Here is a 24,961-nt window from a genome sequence, read left to right on the forward strand (position 1 = left end):
TTTCTTTGCAAAGAGCCGATGCTTCTTATGACAATATTTAAGATGAGGCTTCTTCCCCTTTTTTTGGGACACCATTGCACACTTGTGTAACGTGCGTCACAAGGTGCTTGCATGGACGACTGTGATCTTACTATTACGAAGCATATGAGTCACCTCCACTGCCATGTTTGTCGCATCAGAACTGATAGACCTTGTAATGAGCCGACTTATTGGCGTCGATATTTTGCCTTGACGTCCACGTCTTGGCTTCTGAATGGATGGACTTAATTTTTTATTCTTCCAACTTTCATGGCACTCACATTATGCAGTTTAGCAATTTTCTTGACCGATAGACCACTATCGGTGAGCTGGATGATGCAGTTTCTCTTTTCTTGGGAAATCTTCTTCATTGCTGCTCCTCGATTCGAACCAGTGACTTTTCGCTTGGGAATCAACCTAATAACACACTCAGCTATTAGGGAATGTGAGAACAGGTTGTAATTTGTAGTATGCAGGAACAAAAAGATTTTTCCACCACCAGTAGCAAAACAATAACAATGCAGTGACAGGACAAGAATCTGCATAACTTATCATATGCTAAATAGTTGCAAGTCAAATTTATGTATGAGATAGCCAAGATGATGTCTATAAAATGACAAAAGAATCAAAGTTGTAGTGGATGGTGAGATACGGAGCCTGAAAGTCAAAAGTTCATAGCACTATAACCCTTTTGACTATCAGTGTGTATATAAATATATAGTGGGTACGGAAAGTATTCAGACTCCTTTAAATTTTTCACTCTTTGTCTAATTGCAGCCATTTGGTAAAGTAAAAAAAAGTTCATTTTTTTCCTCATTAAATGTACACTCTGCAGCCCATCTTGACAGAAAAAAAACAGAAATGTAGAAATTTTTGCTAATTTATTAAACAAAAAAAAAACCAGAAATATCACATGGTTATAAGTATACAGCCCCTTTGCTCAGTATTGAGTAGAAACATCCTTTTGAGCCAGTACAGTCATGAGTCTTCTTGGGAATGATGCAGCAAGTTTTTCACACCTAGATTTATGGATCCTCTGCCATTCTTCCTTGCAGATCCTCTCCAGTTTCCGTCAGATTGAATGGTGAACGTTGGTGGACAGCCATTTCAGGTCTTTCCAGAGATGTTCAACAGGGGTTTAGATCAGGGCTCTGGCTGGACCAGTCAAGAATGGTCACAGAGTTGTTCTGAAGCCACTCCTTTGTTATTTTAGCTGTGTGCTTAGGGTCACGGTCTTGTTGGAAGGTGAACCTTCGGCCAAGTCTGAGGTCTAGACCACTCTGGAAGAGGTTTTCTTCAAGGATATCTCTGTACTTAGCCGCATTCATCTTTCCTTCGCAACCAGTCGTCCTGTCCCTGCAGCTGAAAAACTCTCCCATAGCATGATGCTGCCGCCACCAGGTTTCATTGTTGGGACTGTATTGGACAGGTGATGAGCAGTCCCTGGTTTTCTCCACACATACCGCTTAGAATTATCACCAAAAAGTTCTATCTTCGTCTCAGCAGACCAGAGAATCTTATTTCTCATAGTCTGGGAGACCTTCATGTGTTTTTTTTGCAAGCTCTATGCGGGCTTTCATATGTCTTGGACTGAGGAGAGGCTTCCGTCGGACCACTCTGCCATAAAGGCCGGACTGGTGGAGGGCTGCAGTGACAGTTAACTTTGTGGAACTTTCTCCCATCTCCCTACTGCATCTCTGGAGCTGTCCCAGTGATCTTGGGGTTCGTTTTTACTTCTCTCACCAAGGCTCTTCTTCCACGATTGCGCAGTTTGGCTGGACGACCAGGTCTAGGAAGAGTTTTGGTGGTCCTAAACCTCTTCCATTCAAGGATTATGGAAGATACTGTGCTCTAAGGAACCTTGAGTACTGCAGAAATTCTTTTGTAACCTTTGCCAAGTCTGTACATTGCCACAATTCTGTCTCTGAGCTCTTTGGGCAGTTCCTTTGACCTCCTGATTCTCATTTGGTCTGACATGCACTGTGAGCTGTGAGGTCTTATATAGACAGGTGTGTGCCTTTCCAAATCAAGTGCCATCAGTTTAATAAAACACAGCTGGACTCCAATGAAGGAGTAGAATCATCTCAAGGAGGATCCCAAGGAAATGGATAGCATGTGTCTTAAATATGAGTGTGTGAGCAAAGGGTCTGAATACTTATGACCATGTGCCATTTCAGTTTTTCTTGTTTAATACATTTTCAAAAATTTCTAAATATCTGTTTTTTTTCTGTCAAGATGGGGAGCAGAGTGTACATTAATGAGAAAAAAATTAACTTTTTTGAATTTACCAAATGGCTGCAATGAAACAAGGAGTGAAAAATTTAAAAGGGGTCTGAATACTTCCCGTGCCCACTGTGTATATCCTGAAAAGGTGCCAACAAAGCAATAGAATATCCAAAGGAGTTAAGTGCAAGAGCAGGCAAATACATGAAAACAGAATATATTTCCCTGCATACTGGGATATTATACAGTAAGCCAGATCAACACTCCCATCCTGACAAATTTCACCATCAGCTTTCTCAAGGGTTTTTTGGTAGGAGCCTATATAAAGAAGATTCTTTATGGCTAGACCGCAAGACTACTGCAAAAGAGAGTCACCCCACTGTGAGCATACTTTGACTGCAGAACAGTAGCTGGCAGGAATAGTAACTAAGGCCTTGTTCACACACTGCGGTTTTACCTGCGCTTTCTTTGCGGTTTTGCTGCAGAAATTTCTGCAGAAAATGGTTGTAACTTTTCTGTAGACATTCCCAGCAAAACCTATGGAAAAAAAAATATCTGTGCACACACTGCGTTTTTTTCTCAAGAACATGTTCTCAAGAATGTGCATGTCACTTCTTTTCTGCAGGTACCTGCGTTTTTTTGTAGATAATGGAAAAAACCGCATGCGGTTTTCGGTACGGTATTGGTGCGGTTTCTTTCAGACTCGAAATTTCTTGAGAAAAATCCTTTTTCTAGAGTGAACAAAGCCTAACAAAGGAGCTGGGCTCCAGTCACTTCTTAAAGGTGGGTGAAGAGCTGTGATAATATCAAGTCTATTCCCTGTAGCCACTTGGCTACAATCATTGAGCAATGTTTCCCGCTTCCCATCAATAAGGGAAAGAGATAAAAAAAATAAACTAAAATTATAAAAGCAGAAAGGACTTGCAAAAGCAGGGAGGTCTGCTTCCTATGGACACCAAGCTGAAAATATTAGCTGTTTGCACTAGGGCTATAGTCTGTGTAGGAGACGCTAACAGATTTAATTTAATGTCTGCCCCCCCCTGTAGCTCAGATATCCTATGTCCCACCCTACACGCTCACCCACTCAAAGCATGAGTGAATAAATATCACTATTAACCGGATATGTCGCATGGGGTAGGCAAGAAGGTGTGACATCCATATCAAAAAGCCATAGAGACACGATACCTTTTTGGAGATCTTAACTTTGTGTTCTTTGTTTTTCAGGATATCCTCAACTGGCTTCATTTTTTCCTGAGGTAAGTTATGACATTCTGTCATCATGGATCTCTCATTTTCCAAAGTTTTATCATCTTGGGGTAAATCGCTCTTCTGATTATCACTAGAAATATCCGTTTCTATATCCATTTTTTCTTCTTCTGCACAGCACTTTGCACAAATGTATTCCTTGTCATCCACTTCCATTTGCTGTGCTTGAGCTAGGCTTAAGCCAACACATTCTCCGTGGAACCAATCATCACACCTTCCACAACCAACCATGAACCTAATAAGTGAAAAATAATCTAATTAGTAATACAGAACGCATACCGCAAGAGAACATCATTCACCGTCAAGTGTAATGCAGATGAACAACATGTTTACTACGAGCCTGATATATAAGGTTTTGCGGAGTGGGTGACAGTTAAAATAGTTTTCGGGATGGGTTCACTAACTTAGAGGTTTTCCATGTCACACGGTGGGGATCATTTATAAATCACTGGGGTTTGACCTTTGGGAGGTCCACCAACCCCAAAAAGGAAGATGATGACGTGGCTTACCGTCCCCTACACTGCTGTCCTAATACATGGGACAATCTTCAGTTCCCTGCATAGCTAGATGGCCAGAAGAATTACTAAGCATATGTGAAAATAAGAAGACTGCACTACACTGACCACAACATTTAGGGGTACTTTGCACGTTGCGACATCGCTACTGCGATCTCGTCGGGGTCAAATCGAAAGTGACGCACATCCGGTGCCGGTAACGACGTCGCAATGTGTAAAGCCTAGAAGCACCGATAAACGATCGCAAAAGCGTCGAAAATCGGTGATCTGTGTAGTGTTGGTCATTTCCATAATTTCGCTGCAGCGACGGGTACGATGTTGTTCCTCATTCCTGCGGCAGCACACATCGCTGTGTATGAAGCCGCAGGAGCGAGGAACATCTCCTTACCTGCGTCCCGCCTGCAATGAGGAAGGAAGGAGGTGGGCGGGGTGTTTACGTCCCGCTCATCTCCGTCCCTCCGCTTCTATTGGCCGCCTGCCGTGTGACGTCGCTGTGACGCCGCACGACCCGCCCCCTTAGGAAGGAGGCGGGTCACCGGCCAGAGCGACGTCGCAGGGCAGGTAAGTGCGTGTGAAGCTGCCGTAGCAATAATGTTCGCTACGGTAGCTATCACAAGATATCGCATGTGCGACGGGGGCGGGGACTATCGCGCTCGGCATCGCTACAATTGGCTAGCGATGTCGCAGCGTGCAAAGTACCCCTTACATTACACTGACTGCAGCAAACAGGACATGCACACTAGACTAGCTTTCATTACCACCAGTTCAATTTTAAGGCCCTCATGCAGAGTAATGTCAGGTACACAAGCCGATGTTCACGGAATACATAACCATCTAATGTGTAAGAGCGCCTCTATTAGTAATGTCTTGAAGTGGGTTAACCCCTTCACCCCCGGGGGATTTTCCGTGTGTCCGTTTTTGTTTTTTTTTTGCTCCCCTTCTTTCGAGAGCCGTAACTTTTATATTTTTCCATCAATCATAGCATATAAGGGTTTATTTTTTGCGGGACGAGTTGTGCTTTCAAATTAAACCACGAGTTTTACCTTATAGTGTACTGAAAAACGGCATAAAAATTCCAAATGCGGAAAAATGAAAAAAAAGTGTGATTGCACGATTGTTTTTGGGTATTTTATTCACCGTGTTCACTATATGGTAAAACTGATGTGTTAGTGTGATGCCTCAGGTCAGTTCGAGGTCGTAGACACCAAATATGCATAGGTTTACTTTTATCTACGGGGTTAAAAAAAAAAAACAGAATTTTGTCCAAAAAAAGTGTCACACTTTTTGCGTCATTTTCTAAAAACCTGCAGCTTTTTCATTTTTCCGGATATGGGCTCAATGACTGCTTAATTTTTGCGTTTCGTGCCATTTTTGCGCAGATGCTACATTTTCATCACCTGTTATTGCATTTTGTACAAAATTTGTGGCGACCAAAAAACGTAATTTTGGCATTTGGCCCTATTTTGACGCTACGCCATTACCGATCAGGTTAATTGATTTTATATTTTGATACATCAGGCATTTCTGAAAGCAGCGATACCAAATGTGTGTATATATTTATTTTTGTAACTCTTTAATTTTCAATTGGGCGAATTGGGGGTGATGTGAACTTTTAGTTTTGTTTTTTTTATTTTTTAAAATTTGTTATTTTACTAGTCCCCCTAGGGGGCTATAAGGATAAGCAGTCTGATCGTTTTGCATTTCTCCTGATCATAGCTGCACAGCTCAGACCAGAAGAAATGCTGCTTTCCTCTTACAGCCATCTCTCTGGCGGCAGGAAGAGAAAGTGAGTCATGATAGTGACTGGAGTCATCACATGACTCTGGGCTATCAAGGCAATCATCACGGGGCCTCCGATGGAAGGGGGGAGGGGGGAGTGTGTTCCTTGCCACTGCTATTTACATAGCGTTGTCACATTTTGACAGCATGATCAAAGGGGTTAACAGGCGCAAGTGGATTGCGGATCCACCCATTCCTGATAGCAGCACATGTCAGCTATTCAAATCAGCTGACATGTGTGGAACTCTCCGCCGACTCACTGCAACAGCCAGTGGTGATTATACCGACATAAGGCAGGTCATACCCAGTACGTCTAATGTCGGTAAGAAATTAATGTTCACTCCCCATATAGAAAACACTCATGAGGGGCTGAACCAAATTCTTGATGTTGAAGGAAAGTACCATAGAAACAACCTTATGCACATTAAATAGTTATGCAGTCCCAGCAAAATTGGTTGATTTGGCGTAGAAAGACATACCGTACATCACTGATTCACATGTCTATAAGAACCCCCGTTCTTATAACTGGCCCCAGGTCCCAGTGGTAAGCTCCCCAATAATACCAGATTTTATATATGTAATGTGTATTAGAATGCAGTAAAGAATAGGATGTATAGAAGCACAGGTAGTAAAAAATATTTAAAAAATAGAATGGAAAATAAAGATGTACAAAATGTAACTTTTGTATAAAAGATTTCTGGCATTACATAACAGCACTCATACTAATAATACATATACCGGATAATTCAAAAGTTTTGAAACTTGTTCAGGAAAAGGTTTTATTAATTCCTATTGGAATGTGTACATTGTAGATTCAGACTGAATGAACACACATGGAAAGAAGGATTAAGAAATGTGTGAAAAACTAGAATGTGCCTTAAAATTTTAGATTACTCAAAGCAGCCTGCAGTTACTCTAATAATAGCTTTGAACCCCTCGACATTCTCTCAAGCATCTTCATCAGGTTGTCACCTGGAATAGCATTCCAATAGTTGTGAAGGAATTCCCTGAGATGCTAAGGTCTTGCTGGCTGTTTACCTTCACTCTGAAGTCCAACTCATCTAATACTATCTCTATTGGATTCAGGTTGGCCGATTGTGGAGGCCATGTCATCTGACGCAGCACTCTATCCATCTCCTTCTTGGTCACATAGCCTGAACGTGTTTTAGGCAACTGGCCTGTCACAACATAAACAATGGTCACATAAACTGAGAATAATAAAGGGATGGCCTGTCTTTGCAGAATATAGTGGTAGCCATGCTGGTTAAGTGGTCCTTGAATTTGGGATAAAATCACCAGCAAAGCACCCACCCCAAAACCACTCCCTTTATGCTTCACATTGGGTGCCACACATGTAGAAACTATTGGCTTACTTTTACTGAGTCTTACAAACACATGGCTGGTACCCCAAAAAATATCAGATTTTGACTCATCGAACCACAGAAACGATTTTCACTGATCTAGCCTCCTGTCCTTGTGTTTCTTGGCCAAAACAAGTCTCCTCTTTTCTGTGGTCCTCCGTAGTGGATTCTTTGCAGCAATTCAATTAAAACATGCTTCTAGCAGTCTCCTCTGGACAGTTGATGTTAAGATGTATCTGCTACTTAACGTCTGTGCATCATTTGTGAGGGTTGGAACCTGAAGTGCTGACAATTTACGGTTTCTGAAGATGGTAATTCTAATGAACTTATCCTCTGCAGCAAATGTAATTTTTCATCATTTCGGTCCCGATATCGCTAGTGTGGGTACCCGCCCCCATCTGTTGCGCGACACGGGCAAATCGCTGCCCGTGCCGCACAACAGCCGTCACACATACTTACCTGTCCGGCGACGTTGCTGTGACGGGCGAACCGCCTTCTTTCTAAGGGGGGCGGTCCGTGCGGCGTCACAGCAACGTCACTGAAGCGTCACTGAACCGCCGCCCAATAGCAGCGGAGGGGCGGAGATGAGCGGGACGTAACATCCCGCCCACCTCCTTCCTTCCTCATAGCGGCCGGGAGGCAGGTAGGGAGAGCTTCCTCGCTCCTGCGGCGTCACACGCAGCGATGTGTGCAGCCGCAGGAACGAGGAACAACTTCGTTACTGCTGCAGTAACGATAATTGAGAATGGACCCCCGTGTCGCCGATTAGCGATTTTGCACGGTTTTGCAACGATGCAAAATCGCTTATCGGTGTCACACGCAACGGCATCGCTAATGCGGCCGGATGTGCGTCACAAAATCCGTGACCCCAACGACTCCGCATTAGCGATGTCGCAGCGTGTAAAGCCCGCTTAAGAAATTTAAGGTTTAACACACATTCTGGTTTGTTTCATGTGTTTTGTTACTCCTCCTTCCATACAGTACGTGCTTCTCTTAGCTGCCTGTAGGCTGAATCTACAATGTACTCATTCTAATAAGAACAAAGGAAAATCATTGCATGAACACGTGTGCCAAACTTACCTGTAGATTTTAAACTGTACTGTACATAGCCATAATAGGCAGAATAAAGAATTTATCAGGTTAGTCCATCTAAAACATGAATCGTAAAAAGAAAATGCAGAAATATTTTTTCTACAATTGCGTTTCAAAAACAAAATTGCACAATTATATCACCAAACAGCACCTTAAAAAAACCCTGAAGTCACTAATAGCAGACATAAAAAGGTTGACAGTGGCAAACAAAAAAACAAGGAACAGCCTACCTATTTCCATGAAGTTTTCTACAAGAACTACAATGTCTGGTTGGGTTCCAAATATACTTTTCAGTTGGAGATGTTACGTCTGTTCCTTCTTTTTTTATAGTGGGAATGTTATCAGGAATGAACAATGGTGGCTCATCCACAGAAACACTTTTACTACTCCTTCTCTGGCGAGGTGGCAATGACTTTTTCAGCTTGGTTTTCTCTTCCGACTGCTCAGTTACCTCTTTCTTTTCCTCATCATCCTTGGTTTGATGGCTCACTTTGGAAGATGCCTGTTTACTTACACCCTTGTCACTCGAATGAGACAAGCTCCTAGCATGAGCACGAGATGAAACCACTTGAGCCACTTCTTTAAAACTTCCTTGACCATCTCTTAATGCTTCATCCAATTGTTTTAACAGTGTGGACGTGTTGCGCTTCTTGCCCACCTGATCCAATTTCTTTTTCATTTTACTTTTTAAAGTAACGTTATCAGCTTTCTTACCTTCAGATAATTGCTTCTTTACTTTGACACTTTTCATTTTTTCAGGTTGGTTTACAGATGGTGCATTGACATTTTTAGTGATTTTAGTCCTAATTTGAGGGTTATTGTTATTGAGACTTGCATGTTTTGAAGCCCCTAGACTCTTCTCTGTATTTTCTTCACATGCTGGTAATTTGGATGAGGTCGATTTGACTTTTTTGACACCTTTTTTAATACGACTTTTCTTTTTGTTATTGTCATTCTCTATCACCTGAATTGTCTCTTCCTTTTTCCAGTTTCCCAGAGGATTCTGAGTGCTACTTTCAAGAGCTGAAAGATCAGTATTTAACTTAATGCTGGGATCTAAAAGTTCAGAGGGATTGAAACGCGTTTCTACTTTGCTATCCTGTGTAGATCCTTGGTCAGCATTTTGCACCATACATTCATCACTCATTTCAGGGTGCACCACTGCTTTCACATCCAGACTACATTCAACAACTCCCGATAAAAGGGCCAGCTCCTGATGAACTTTATCATATATTATATCTGTCTTTTTATCGTCAGGTTGATACAACGGATATTCTTTAACATCGCTTGCTGCTGCTAGGGCTTGGTCACTAGCATGTTGTCCTTCTGAATTACTAGAGTCATGTGCGGTCATTTCATCCACAACTTTATCAGCATTTTCATTTAGTAAACTAAGGGCATCATCATGTAAAATTTCTTCTTTATCTCCTGTTTTCTCCAAAATGAATTCCTTATTAGATAACAGATCATTAACTGGACTGAGACACTCTTCTGCTGTTTTGTTTTCAGCGGTATTCCCTTTATCCTTATTAGCGATTCTTGTCGATCTCCTTGAGCTTTCTGGAGATGCGTTTGTTTCTTCTAACGGAATTGTTTCTCTGCTTCTCACATCATTGGTCTCTATCTGTAGAACGTCTTCCTCTTCTATCACATTATCTACTGCTGCATCTTTCTTTGAATATTTAGTTTTTTTGGGACTTGAAACCTTTATAGGACTTGAAGATTTCTCAACTGTGCTTTGTCTAAGCGATCTTGTGGATTCTGTATAGACATAAAACAGAAATCTATTTGAAATAATTTTATAAGCAACAAAGAGGATCGCTACTTCCAATAGGTGGCGCTGTGCTAGAGTTTGTCTCCTTTACTGGAGAGACAATTTGAATCTAGTCAGATAGACATGAGCGAACCTCTGGTTCGATGTTTGGCGTTCGGTTTGGAAACAGACTAACAAAAAAACCCCCAAAGTTTGGGTTCAAAGTTCGAGTGAGTTACAAGTGCAAATCACTCAAGTGAGCAGCGCTGTGCTTGGGTATTAGTGATGCTCAGCCCTGTACAGTGTTTGAACGGCTCGCATTGGGGGTAACAACAGTGTGATCAGATGTAGTGTGCACTCCCAAAATAAAAAAATTGGGGCGGGGGGGTGGGGGGGTACACCCCACCCCAAAGTGCTCTGCTTATGGCTGGCAGCATGTGGGTAGAGCCATTAACTGCTCAATTAGAGACTTTCATTGAGGTTCGGATCAAGTCGAGGTCACAAACCAAACATTTTTAAGGTTCGACTGTACCTGCCGAACCGAACTCCCAAAGGTTCGCTCATCTCTAGTCACAGACTGCTGTAAATTCACCTATAGAAAACAATACATTTTATATTCAGATTCTGTTCCTAACTAGCAGCGTGGGTCAGTCTTGGTATGGTTTGCAGGTTGTGAATATTTATGGACTAGGAGATTGTCTTATAGGCTCGTGTATACCGTAGAAACAGAATACTACAGCACTGGTTCTACTATTAGATGATGACGTACAAATATTAGTAGCCTACAGTGCAGACCAAAGCTGCAGAATCTGTGATGTGAGACACTTCAATTTATTATTTGCACTCCTGGACTATAATCATTTTCTATTAAAAAAAAAAAAAAAAAAAAAAAAAAAAGTACACTTTACAGAAAACCTGTCCGCAGCTTTTCACTTTATATACTGCTGCCAGCACCTTATATGCATCTTAATGCACTTATCTTCAACCCTTTTATATCCTCACAGTAGCGCTGCACACCTTTGAAAAATAGCTTTAGAAACCTGCATCCCCTCTGTCTGCAACTGCGGCTTCTTGGCCTTTGATGGACGTAGATAATGTCTCAATACCACCTTGTAGGAGACGTTCACGTATGAGGCATTAATCAAAGGTGGAGGGGCCGCGATTGCAGGCAGAGACATTGCGTGATGGATGTTTTCGGACCATGGTCATCACTGTCAGGCACACATTTACATGAAGCCCGGGACCTTTATAAAACTATTTTACAAAAGCAAGGCTGTGTTAGTGTGGTGTTGTAGGGACGAGCGTTAAGGTGAATAAAAAGAAATAAATCGCCCGACAGGCTCTCTTTAATATCACAGAGGTGAATTCTGCAACACTGCTTTTTCTGTCAATGTGTCATCACACAGCCAGTCTTTAAGACGAGTACGGTAGTTAAGTAATCTGAGGCTGGATGCAGGTGACACACAGCCTAACAACAACCATTTCTTAAATGGGAAATTTAGGAAGCAGATTCTGTCTAATCTGTTTGCTTCACGGTTTCTTAAAGGGAACCTGTCAGGTGCAATATGCACCCAGAGCCACGAGCAGTTCTGGGTGCATATTGCTAATCCCTGCCTAACCGACTCTGTATACACTAGCAAAGATAAAGGGATCTTTAGAAAAAAGTATTTCTAAAGATCTTTTAGGAGGTGGTAATGAGGCAAGGGACTAGTCACAAGGGCGTTAGTTCCTGTGCTCATTCCTCCCTCTTAGCATGCCCACAGAGGCGTGCTAACATGCTATTCAATGCAGCATCACCAGCGGTGACGAACATACCTGTGTCAGCTGTCAAAACTGATCTGAAGTCAAGGCACTTCCAGTCATCCGCAGTATGAAACCAGGTGTACATGTCCCAGCTTCAGAGAGGTCTACTGCGCATGACCGGAAGTGCTGGGACTTTGGATCAGCGCTCAGAGGACACAGGTACATGCGTCACCGCTGATTACTCTGGCATTGAATAGCATGTTAACACACCCCTGTGGGCATGCTAACATTCTAAAAGGTCGAAATAAGCGACTAGTCCCTGCACTCATTATCATGTCATAAAAACTCTTTAGAAATACTTTATATAAAGATCTCTATGTATGCTAGAGTATACAGGGACGGTTAGGCAGGGATTAGCAATATGCAGCCAGGACTGCTCGTGGTTCTGGGTGTATATTACACCTGACAGGCTCTCTTTAAGTCTTTACCTCAAGGCAAAATGATGACAGAACTGGGGCAGAGCAAGTAAGATGCTTGGAGCACACTTAGCTGTTTTATAATGCTTCTCTTCAGCATGATACATGTCTGCCATAGTAATAGTCTCTTTGACAGCTACTTTTAACTGCGTATTTCCTGCATAAAACGCAGCATTTGTCTGTCCCAGCAAAGTGAATGAGATTTCAGAAATCTTATACAAGTCCCTTGTTTTTTTCCTTGCAGATTTGAGTAGTTTCAAATCTTCAGCATGTCTATTCATTCAGTGTTTTTCACCCATTCTAATGAATGGGAAAAAACACAAAAAAGGCATGGGAAAAAAATGTGCAAAAGCATGTATTTTTTGATGCAGAAATGTCTGCTGCAAATACTTATCGTGCACATACCCTAGCATCACTCCTATTGTAGGTCTACAGTACTAGGTAGGTGGCCCATAATGAATACAACATTCAGGAAACTTACCCTGTGCTTTTAAGCGTAGAGATTTCCTCACTGATTTCCTAGAGGTTTCATCCAACTTATTGACATTCTTATCAGACAGAATGAGATCCTCTACATCATTGACACTGACTTTATCGACACCCACATCCATTATGTCATCAAGACCAACACCTTAGGGGTATAAAAAAGAAAAGGTTCAAAATCCAACAGGCAGAAAGACTTTGGTTCACATACAAGGACTAAGAAAAATGTCAACCATTGTGAGCAAAATAAAAAATTATTTAACTTTTTTCTTTCCAGAAAATTGCTGGTAACAAAGGAGACATGTTTTTTGCAGACAGACAATATCGCAATCCTTTTCCAATGGTTTGCATTTCAGTATTTACCAGACTCAGTTTAACATCTGCACTGACCTTTATATAAAAAGAGGCAATACCAGATCCGTTACACAACTTATGATGACTGATAATGGAGTCCATGGGGTTCTAATTAGTATTCAGCGATTTGACAGGAAAAAACAGGGGTTTTTCTCTTGGTAAATGTGACGAAGTCTGCAATGCTATTTGTCATTCAGATGTTCTACTTGTGGTGGGCACTTAGCTGTCATAAATATGCCATGTGATAACCAGAAAAGCATACATGACTAGATGTTTGGAGCTGTACAAAGGAGCCATTACACTTTGCTTTTAAAATGAAGCAAAATACAGGCCGACAGTCTAATGAGTAGAGGGACCTCCCGACTCTACCGTGAAAAATGATATGGAGAGAATGAAGGATTCACCATGTCTAATTTCTGACGGCCGATCCGGCACTGGCTCTCTCATAGAGAACATAGGAGCACTCGGCTGAGCCAAGCATTCCTGTGTATGTGGGACTAAGGCCACTTTACACACAGAGATAAATCTGCGGCAGATCTGTGGTTGCAGTGAAATTGTGGACAATCAGTGCCAGGTTTGTGGCTGTGTACAAATGGAACAATATATGTCCATGATTTCACTGAACCACAGATCTGCCAAAGATTTATCTCTGTGTGTAAAGTGGCCTTAAAGGCCGCTTTACACGCAATGACATCGCTAACGCTATGTCATTGGGGTGACGGAATTTGTGACACACATCCGGCCTAGTTAGCGACGTCGTTGCATGTGAAACGTACGAGCGACCGCTAACAAGCAAAAATACTCACCTTATCGTTGCTCGTTGACACGCTCCTTCATTCCCAAATATCGTTGCTGTTGCAGGACGCAGGTTGTTCATCGTTCCTGCTGCAGCACATATCGCAATGTGTGACACCGCAGGAACGAGGAACCTCACCTTACCTGCGGCCGCCCGCAATGCGGAAGGAAGGAGGTGGGCGGGATGTTCGTCCTGCTCATCTCCGCCCCTCTGCTTTGATTGGGCGGCCGCTTAGTGACGTAACTGTGACGCCGAACGAACCACCCCCTTAGAAAGCGGCGTCGCTAGGCAGGTAAGTAGTGTGACGGGTCCGAACGATGTTGTGCACCACGGGCAGCGATTTGCCCGTGACACACAAGCGACGGGGCGGGTACACACGCTAGCAATCTCGCTAGCGAGATCGCAGCGTGTAAAGCAGCCTTTAGGCTAAGAACACACATCCGACTTTTCTGCCGTTTGTCGTATCCGGTGCGCTCCCGTACAGTGTATACAGTACAGTGGCTGCGCTGCTACTTCCTGGTCACATGACATCACGTGACCGGAGCTTGTCGCGCAGCCACTGTACTGTATACACTGTACAGGAGCGCGCCGGATCTGACAAACAGCAGAAAAGCCGGATGTGTGTTCTTAGCCTTAGGAGACATAGTTGTCACACGAGCAATACTGATAGCCATCTATTATGTATGGGGGGCTTAAAAGGGTTGTCCATGTTTCAGACCAAAGTCTGCAGACACCCTATGTGACAGCGAGTTATGCGAGAAGCCAAATAAGACTAGTCGGCATGTGACCGCATGTATGCAGATCGCACATTGTCAAGATTTAGAAGTCTGTAGTCACTGAGTGACTGCAGTCTTTGTTTTCAAACTTAGGGGCATTTACACAACACAATCGTGAACAAGTATTGCTAAAAATGTTTGTTAACAATTATCTTGCCCCATAAACAAGCTGCCGACCACATGATGAACGAGCCACACCTCCTTCATTGGGCGAGATGATCTTTTATGCAACACTGTATCCGGCAAAGGACTGTTCTGTGTAAACAGGACTCGCAATGCAATTAACAATGGCAGCCTATGCACACTGAGCAATCTAGTGTGCATTGCTCAGTGCTCATCGTTTCCTTTGGTCTTCCTGGGAAAACAGGCATTTATACAACCGCCATTTGGCAACAATTTAGTTTAGCCTAAACTGGTTTGTGATGTGGAAACACTGATAAGGCTTTGCAAAAAAAAATAATATTATAATATTTGTAAACTACCAACCATAAACTACTTTCTACTCCTACAACTTACCTCCCAACATTTAAAGAACACAAAAGGGGTAAATTATGCAGTGTGTGTAGCGCACTGCAGGAAACCTTGACCACACCCCTAGTGACCTCAAGCCACACCCATTTACCATTTCTCTCTATTCTGGCAAGGGGAGATGTCAGAGGGGCAGGGGCAGTGAGGGGCATTCAGCAGATGCAAAGGACTACAGTGCATAGAGTCAGATCCGAGAATGTCCACTGTATCCATGATGATTGAGACTAGAGATGAGCGGATTGATTCATGGGACTCTGGTCCAGATCAGCAGTACCTGGCAGCTAGATGGCAGGTCCGCGAATCTCTAACCTCCAGCATCACCGGGGTGGCTTTTGATTACCAGGGCTAGTATAACATCATCCTTGCGTTTTCCTCATCTCTAGTTGGGACCTACAGATTTATGTTTTGTTCATTCATTCATTCATTCATACTTGTAGCAGCCAGAACTTTCTCATCTTGATGTAGCTTCACTGTACAATATCTGGGGGTTTTTTTGTCTATGTTAGACCGTGTTCACACAATACACGGGTGCTTATTGTTTTTGGCAACAATTTTCTTTGATTTTTTTGCACACTTTTGTCTTTTCCCCCTTATTTGATGTGTTTTTGGTGCAGCTTTAATCCACATTTTTAAGCGTTTTTTGCAGTACAGAAAAGCTTTGATTCTGTACTTAAAAATGTAACTGCAGCTTTTTACAGGCATTTATTTAGTCTCCACATGGAAACCTCTGGGCAACAAAAAGCACCAAAACTGCAAAATTCAGCATGGTCTTTAGAAGCACAGTGGGTGACGTTTACATGCAATCACATCCACTTTCCTTGGACAATTAAACGCAGCAGAATTTCTGTGCAATAAAACAGCATTTATGCTATATGTGAACACAGCTAAAATGTCCAAGCAAACTGGATGTGATTTCATGAAATCTCCACCCGATGTGCATTTAAAGATGCTGCTGAACTGTGCGGTTTTGGTGTTTTCTCTCTATAAACTCTTAAGTGTTACATTTTTAAACACAGAATCAAAGCTTTTCTGTAGTATTAAAAAAAGCTTTAAAAACCCGGATTCGCATCTGCACTAAAAACTCATCAAATAAAAGGGAAAGAGAAGATTATTATTGTGTTATGTGGTATGGACATCTGCAGAAAAGAGCAGGAGAAAAAAACGCGGCATTTTCACTACACATGGACACAGCTTCAGCGTTACTTTTTTCTTACATTTTTTATGGATTTAATAGAAAAAAAATAATTAAATATCATGGAATTTCTGTCTACGCCATTTATTTATTTAAATAAAAAAAAGCCCTAAAAATGTAATTATTGTAATAGTAAAGTACAATGTATTTCTATGTACCAGCATAATGTTCCTGGAAAATCAAACAATGCGATGCAGCTACAAGATTACAAAATTCTCCCTGTGATATCAGCAGAGCCTGTGGCTTTAGGATTTAGCTATTGCCTGCAAAGTTGAAAGTTGTCTGGTCGAGTCCAGGTGGAAATACAAAAAAAAAAAACAAAGAAAAAAAAAAATGAACTTTTTGTAATCGTTTCTCACTTTTAGCGGATTAATTGATTTTATATTTTAATAGAGCGGGCGTTTCTGAACGCGGCGATACCAAATGTGTGTATATTTTTTTAACCCTTTAATTTTCAATGGGGCGAAAGGGGGGGGTGATTTGAACTAATGTTTTTTTGGGTTTTTTTTAATTTTTTAAAACTTTTTTTTTCACTTTTTTTTTAATTTTACTAGTCCCCCTAGGGGGCTATTGCGATGAGCAATCCGATCGCTCTGCACTATCTGCTGATCACAGCTACACAGCTGTAAACAGCAGATACGTGCACTTTCTGCTTCCCTGCCCTCCGTGGAAAGCGAAAGTGAAAGTAGTTCATGTCTAGCACAGGAGTCATCATATGACCCTGTGCTACCATGACAACCGTCGGAAGTCACGTGATCATGTCACGTGACTTCCGGTATCGGGTGGTAAGTAAAACTTTACCGCGATCGCGTTTATAATGGCGCTGTCACATGTTACAGGGGTTAAACGGCACGAGCAGATAACGATTCTGCTCGTGCCTAGCAGACACACATCTCAGCTGTGAAAATCAGCTGAGATGTGCGCCGATCGCAGCATGCTGCTGCCAGGAGACCGCGGGCAGTAACGTTATGACCGCTATGACGTAATTTTACGGCCCGTGGTTGTTAAAGGGTTAATATAGGAGTCGGCGGGATGCACTCATACATTGTTGGGTTTGCCTGCCTTCACAGATACTGCTGATATGGGAATTGTTTTTCAGTGATTAATGGAACAATATTTGTTGCATAAACTACCCTACTGGCTCAGATATGGCCCAATAGCTGTATATAAACTACTTTAATATATGTCTATAATGTCCATTTTCAGATATTCACACACCTGTTGGGGTTGTTAATTGGAAACTGGGTTCAACGTTGTCCAAAACTGGTAGACAGAATTGGGTGCTTGCCGATCCAAGCATAGGATCCTTGTCACTGAGCATGTTCTTCAAGGAATCTTCAACGACATGTTGGCTGGAGGCAAAATCGTCACAGCCTTCACTTTCTAGGTTATCGCCTAGAAATAGGGCATCATCCAAATGTTCACTAGGGATTAAATGGTTGAATGTGTCAACTATATCCATGAAGAATTCTGTATATTTCAGTCCTGTAAAAAAAAAAAAAAAAATCTAGGGTTACTCAATTGCAGCAAGTTCTACTGTTCATCAACATATTGGCAAAACGCTGCAGAGAAATTCTACAAACCATGTTTACCCGTCTTGTCCTGACTGTTTAGGTTTTATTCTGGAGTCAGACAAGTCACAATTTCCCAGGCTTCTTGTTACTAGAGCGCAAAGCACCATAGGACAGCCGATATGTTACACAGCATCGCTGGCCACACATTACATGCAAGCTGGCAGCCTGACGGAGGTGAAATCAAATATGGATATTTGTTTGAAAACTACTAAACAAAAAAAGTCTTAAAAAAAAGTTCTCCGGCTTCTCTCTCACATTCTATAGACAGGATACGAGTCTGAGTGCTGTGGATGTGTGCTCTGCACCTCCAGCTTGGTGGACTATATACAGAGAGTGTAATAAGCCGCTGCCAGACAATTCAACACGCTCATTCATCCCTCCTCAAAATGGAATTTCAGATGTCTCATTATTATTATTATTAATTATTATAGCGCCATTTATTCCATGGCGCTTTACATGTGAAAAGGGGCATACATAATACAAGTACAGGAGGAGAGAGGACCCTGCCCGCGAGGGCTCACAGTCTACAGGGGATGGGTGAAAATACAGTAGGTGAGGGTTGAGATGGTCGTGCGGCGCTATAGAGGACTGAGGTTTATTGCAGGTTGTAGACTTGTCAGAAGAGCAGAGTCTTCAGGTTCTTTTTGAAGCTTTTCAAGGTAGGCGAGAGTCTGATGTGTTGAGGCAGAGCATTCCAGAGTATGGGGGATGCACAGGAGAAATCTTGGATGTGATGGTGGGAAGAAGAGATGAGAGGGGAGTAGAGAAGGAGATCTTGTGAGGATCTGAGGTTGCGTGCAGGTAAGCACCAGGAGACTAGGTCACAGATGTATGGAGGAGACAGGTTGTGGATGGCTTTGTATGTCATGGTTGGGGTTTTGAACTGGAAACGTCGGCGGTCAAGGGGAAGCCAGTGACGTGACTGGTAGAGAGGGGAGATGGGGGAATAGCGGGGGAAGAGGTGGATTAGTCAGGCAGCATAGTTTAGAATAGATTGTCTATATACAATCAATAATTAGTGATGGGCAGACTCGCAGATAACCATGACCGGCGGGTATCACCGGGTTTAAAACAAATGGTTCTGGCCAGGGATTGGTCTTGGATATCTGGCAATATAAGCCTACAGGGACCAGAATACGGCAATGAAACATGGTGGTAAAAGGGATAGGGGAATAGGAGCAAGCGCTTCATACTTACCGAGGCTGTAACTGCTTCCTGGCCGCTCATTACCTTCATTGCATATGCACTGCTTTCCCCGCCCACCTCATCTGTGATTGGTTGCAGTTAGACGCGTCCGCACCCTGAGTGGCAGCGTATCAGCTGACTGCTTCCAATCACATAAGATATGTGCATCTATCGTCATGTAAAAAATAAATAACATATTTGGCGTAGAGTCCCCTCATATTATGATACCCAGCACAGAGAGGGCATATGGCTACAGGCTGCAGACCCCAACAATGCTCTTATCTTCGCGGTGTATGAAAATAAGAGGAACTGCTTGAGTTTTCTGTTTGTTTTTTTAAATACTTAAATAAATAATTATTAAAACTAGGGTGCGGTTCCACACCAATTTTGATACCCAGCCATGATAAAGCACAACAGCTGGGGGCAAGTATTCTCAGGCTGGGGAGACTCACGCTTATTAGGTAACCACCCAGCTAAAAAATAGCAGCCTGCTTCAGGCAGAGACTGTGCTGCGCGATCAGCGGTAACATTACTCAGGTGAAGGACTGTGGGAACTTCCAGTTGTGACCGCAAATCACCTGAGCGACATCACAGCTTATCACGCGGGTCATACAATATCCAAAATAGCAATGGCACTCAAGTAAAGGGAAGGATAAAAAACAAGAATGTAGATGGTGAACATTGGAATATGAATACACATTACTGCCAAGAAACCATGAAATATTTGAAAACAAAAAATATGAATTGCTCAAAATAGTCACCACAAAGATAAAAACGCTGTATCTTTGTGGTAAAAAAAAAAAAAAAAAAAGCAGCGCGAGTCTAGAATTGATAATTTTGGCTTCTCGTTCATATGAAATATTGTCAATAGAGGTACGTTTGGGTCTGATATATTCAGTCATGGGAGATTAGCAAATAAAGGTGGCCAAATTTACTTGTGCCCACATACCAACGTCAAGGTGTAACTCTCATCTGGGTCCTACTCTAATTGATATGATTCGCTTGTCCAAGAGAGGCATAGAAATTAGAGTAGGACCCAGATGAAGTTACACCTTGACGTGGTACCTTTATTTGCTAAGTAACTCATATTTTTCAGAAAAAAAAATGTTTTCTTGGCAGTAATGCATATTAATATTCCAATGTTCACCATCTACATTCTTGTTTTCTACTTCCCTTTACTTGAATGCAGCTGCTAATTTGGATATTGTCTGGAAATGTTCAGTCCACAGACATCAAAACTACTACATATAGAGAAAATCTAGAAGTGGGGATATGTTTCTGCATGCAGAGAGTAATCATCCAAAACATACCATCATTAATCTCCCATGACTGAATATATTAGAGCCAAACGTACCTGTATTGACAATATTTCATATGAACTAGAAGCCAAAATTATCAATTGTAGACTCCGTGGGATTAGGCTCTGTGCGCAGGCTGCGTTTTTTTTTTTGTTTTTTTTTACACCACAAAGATGCAGCGTTTTTATCTTTGTGGTGACTATTTTGAGCAGCGTTTTTGGCTTAAAAAACGCAGTAGTCCTCCACCTGTCGGGCCTCTACTGAAGTGAGCCGCGAGTTAGCGCTGATGTCACTCAGGTGATGTGCGGTGAAACCGCACATCACATGAGTGACGTCACCCCTGATCTCACGCTCACTTCAGCCATGGCCTGATATGCGGTCACAAGTGGAGAACTCCGGCTATCACCGTACATCACCTGACTGAAGTCACTGCTGATCTCACGCGGCTCACTTTAGCTGCGGCCTGATATGCAGTCACAAATGGAGGGCTCCAGTCAGGTGATGTGCGGTGATAGTTGGAGTCTTCCACTTCTTACTGCAAATCTGGCAGCGACTGAAGTGAGCGCGATATCAGCGGTGACATCAGTCAGGTGATGTGCGGTGACAGCTGAAGTCACCACTGATCCCGCACGGCTCACTTCACTTGAGGCCTGACCCTCACAGCGACCAGTCATTTTTTATGGCCGCTCGCTGTGATTGTCAGATTTAGCAGAGCTGGATGTGTCGTGAGACCTCATGTGGATTACGTTGGACCTGGAGGGTGTTTTAGGGATTAATAAAGTGGTGACAGAGGGGGCTTTTTTTGTTTTTTTTCAAATAAAGGATTTTTTGGGTGATTGTGTTTATTCACTTTCACTTATTACAGCTAAGTGATGAGGGGGTGTCTCATAGACGCTTGCCATCAGTAAGCTAGGACTTAGTGGCAGCTATGGGCTGCTGCCGTTAACTGCTTATTACCCCGATTGCCACCACATCAGGGCAATTGGGATCAGCAGGGAATAGTCCAGAGATTGTCGCATCTAATGGATGCGGCAATTCTGGGTGGCTGCTGGCTGATAATTTTAGGCTTGGGGAGGTTCCAATAACGTGGGTCTCCCTAGCCTGAGAATACCAGCCCCCAGCTGTGAGACTTTATCTTGGCTGGTTATCAAACATTGGGGAGAGGACCGCACGTTGTTTTTTTTAATTATTTATTTAATTTACTGTACAATATAGACCCGCCTACCGGCGTCTGTGATTGCCTGTATTCAGACAGGTGTCACTCAGCGTGGGGGCAGGTCTGCCTGCAACCAATCACAGCCACCGTTAAGCAGGGAAGGAATGAATATGTTATGAGCCTAATGAGCGGCCGGCTCTGGAAGACGAAAGAGCTGCTGCGGGAGCAGTGTGACAGCCGACTGGTGATCAGTAAGTATATAGCGCTTGCTCCTCCCCCTTTGTGCTCGATTGTGGTCCCCATAGGTTTTATATGGGGAGCAGTATCTGGCCAAATACCAGCCCTCCCAAAACGCAGGGACAAGATGCAAGAAGAATTGACATGCTGCATCTTTGTGGTCGCCACAAAAACACAGCTAAAAAAACTGCAATGTGCGGACAGCAAATATGAAATCTCATACTTTGCTGGGGAAGGAGATTAATGCAGTTTTTAGAACAAAAGCGCACCCAATAAATGTGCAAAAACGCGGCACTAAACGCAGCGTGCGCACATAGCCCTATAGTACCAAAACTCTATGTAAAGCTAAAAGTATAGTACATCGCAAAACAAGAGGATTCGTTCTATTCGCCCCTTCTAATAATATTAATAAAATTCTTTTCCACTCTATACAGCTAAGTTTTTAACAACATCAAACTGTATTCTACACCATCTTCTCATTTTATACCAAGACGAAGTTATCCAATATTCTCAAAAGTGGCATTGTGTGTGCATGCGGCACATCAGAGATTATCTATTTTTTAGTATGATCTCACCGAGCATGTTTTCTCCTCTCTGGAAATACGTGGCTGTTTAGTAAGGGTTTCTTTCCATACGCGTCCCGTAAATGCAATATGTGCACATGTGCACACAAAATACTAGTTTTTCTTCCTGTGCCACAAACAAAAATTATTTAATTAAAAATGTCATAAATTGTGATGCCACATACGTGGTATATATAACCCACTGAATTAAAAGGGATGTCCACTACCTGGACAACCCCTACTCATTCTCCTTGTAAAAATAAATAAGCCTATACTCACCTCCGGTGCAGCCGCGGTTCCAGAAATGTCTGAAGCCACATTCCCAGGGCCCAAGTGAGATTATGACACGCGAACCCAGTGACCAATCAGCGCCCGGCATCTGTCTCCCCACCTTCAGATATTTGATCAAGATCTGAGCACTGCGCACACTGACTGCTCAAATGTCCGAAGGTGTAGTGAAGGAAGCTGGTGCTGATAGATTGCAAGGCCCGTGTGTCATAATATCATGTTGGCCCTGGGAATCCAGCTTCAGACATATCTGGAATCACAACCGCACCGGAGGAGAGTATAGTCTTATTTATTTTTACAAGGGGGAACAAGGGGAATGAGTAGGGGCTGCCCAAATAGTGGACAACCCCTTGAAGTGTAATAAAGAGTATGTTGGTAGCACAGGAAGAAAGCTGAAAAAACATAGCTCAGAACATATCCAAGGTTCCAAATCACAAAATAATTCCAGCAAAAAAAATCAGGAGCGACAACATTTTTTTGGAAGACTAATGACTTATTTCAAATTCACAGGAATTGAAAAGGCTAACAAACCTATTAGGCTGTGTGCCCATGCTGGGTTTTTTTTCCGCATTTTTTTCTGGCAGATTTTAATTAATACAGCAAGCAAAAACGCATCTCAGCAAAGTCTATGAGAATCCTGACTAAGGCCCTGTGCGTACTGGAAAAAGGAATTTTCTTAAGAAATTTCCGCAGGCACTGAAAGATTACCGCACCCGCGGAAAAAAATGAAAAAAAAAACGCACCGAAATCCGCATGCGTTTTATTGCGGTTTCGGTGCGTTTTTCCCGCGGGTTGGTACATGTGTTTTTAATGCATTTAATGCAATAAAGCACATTGAAAGAAAAAAAAAAAGGACATTTCCTTCTGATATAGATAGATAGAGAAATAGATAGATAATGGATAGATAGACAGATAGATAGATAGATAATGGATAGATAGATAGATAGATAGATAGTCAAAAGATAGAGTCCCTGTGAGGACACTGCATTTCTCACGGTCGGTAGTGTGTTCACATTACCGACCGTGAGAAATGACCTGTGGTTACCTCTGCAGGCTCGTTACGAGGCTGCATTCAGTACAGTGTGTCAGTCGCGGCTGGATGCAAGCGTCGTGGGACCTGTGTGGATTACGCCGGAGCTGTGTGTTGGGAGGGGTTAATGAAGGGGTGAAAGAGGGGGCTTTTTTACTTTTATTTAAAATAAAGGATTTTTCGTGTGTGTATTTATTCACTTTACTTACGGGTTAATCATGAAAGCTGTCTCATAGACGCTGCCATGTTTAAGCCTGGACTTTGTGGCGGCGATCCGCTGCCATTTAACTCCTTAGGCTGCTTTCACACCTCCGGTTTTAGCAGAGTCGGCCAATCCGGCTCTAAAACCTATGCAACGGATGCGGCGACAAAACCGCATCTTTTGCATAAGTTTTTGACATGCGGCCCGTCCGGTTTTTGCCACTTGCGGCACGCATGCGCAGTGGAAAAAAAAAAATGTGGCGGTCGGATGCGGTGTTTGCCGCAGGACGCCCATAGGCATGCATTGCAAATCACGCCGCTTCGGCTAGATGCGGCGCGATGCGTTTTTTTTTTTTTGCCGGACCAAAAAACGTGACAGGCAGCGTTCCATCCGGCCGCCGCATCGGCTAAATCTGCCGCATGCGGCAAAAAACGGACCGAACGCAAGCCCATGCGGCACAATCCGGCACTAATGGAAGTCTATGCAAAAAACCCGCAACCGGAGGCAAAAAAAACCGGTCATGGTTATTCTGCAAAGTGCCGGCTTGTGCTGCACAGGAAAAACCAGATGTGTGAAAGCAGCATTATTACCTGGATTGCCACCGCATCACGGCAATCTGGAAGAGCCAGGGACACTCCGGGACTGTTGCATAATGGATGCGACAGTCCCGGGGCAGCTGCGGGCTGATATTCTCGGCTGCGTGAGGAGGGGGGCATTAACCCTGGCCCTCGCCCTCCCCAGCCTGAGAATACCAGGCTGCCGCTGTGTGTTTACCTTGAGCTGAATGGTAAAAATACGGTGGAGCCGTACTATTCATGCAAGTAGCAAATAGTACGGCATTCGGGTTAATCGTTACTTTGCAAGTTTTTCCCCATTGACTTGCATTGCACACGCTATTCGGAATGAATACGCGAGTATTAGACAGTACTCGTTATGAGTATAGCGAGTATGAATAGTTAGTACTCGCTCAACTCTAGTAATGACAAATCCCCAACAAAAACATGTAAAAACTGCAACAAAACACATTTCACACAGCATTTTTCTTGCCAACAAGTCAGGATTTCCACCAGCTT

At 42.9% G+C, this 24,961-nt stretch overlaps 1 protein-coding gene across 1 annotated transcript in view; it reads right to left on the reverse strand.

Moving 5' to 3' along the window:
- PHF3 (PHD finger protein 3) overlaps positions 1-24,961 on the reverse strand; it is a 180,498-nt gene that overhangs the window by 123,454 nt on the left and 32,083 nt on the right. Inside the window, exons 2-5 of the mRNA XM_075340255.1 lie at positions 17,574-17,840; positions 12,708-12,857; positions 8,485-10,015; positions 3,427-3,742 (exon numbers count right to left, since the gene is read on the reverse strand). Of these exons, the coding sequence (XP_075196370.1) occupies positions 3,427-3,742; positions 8,485-10,015; positions 12,708-12,857; positions 17,574-17,817 (2,241 nt within the window). The 5' untranslated portion in view covers positions 17,818-17,840. The remainder of the gene's footprint in view (positions 1-3,426; positions 3,743-8,484; positions 10,016-12,707; positions 12,858-17,573; positions 17,841-24,961) is intronic.

This window comes from Anomaloglossus baeobatrachus, chromosome 3 (genome assembly GCF_048569485.1).
Source record: "Anomaloglossus baeobatrachus isolate aAnoBae1 chromosome 3, aAnoBae1.hap1, whole genome shotgun sequence".
Lineage (NCBI taxonomy): Eukaryota > Metazoa > Chordata > Amphibia > Anura > Aromobatidae > Anomaloglossus > Anomaloglossus baeobatrachus.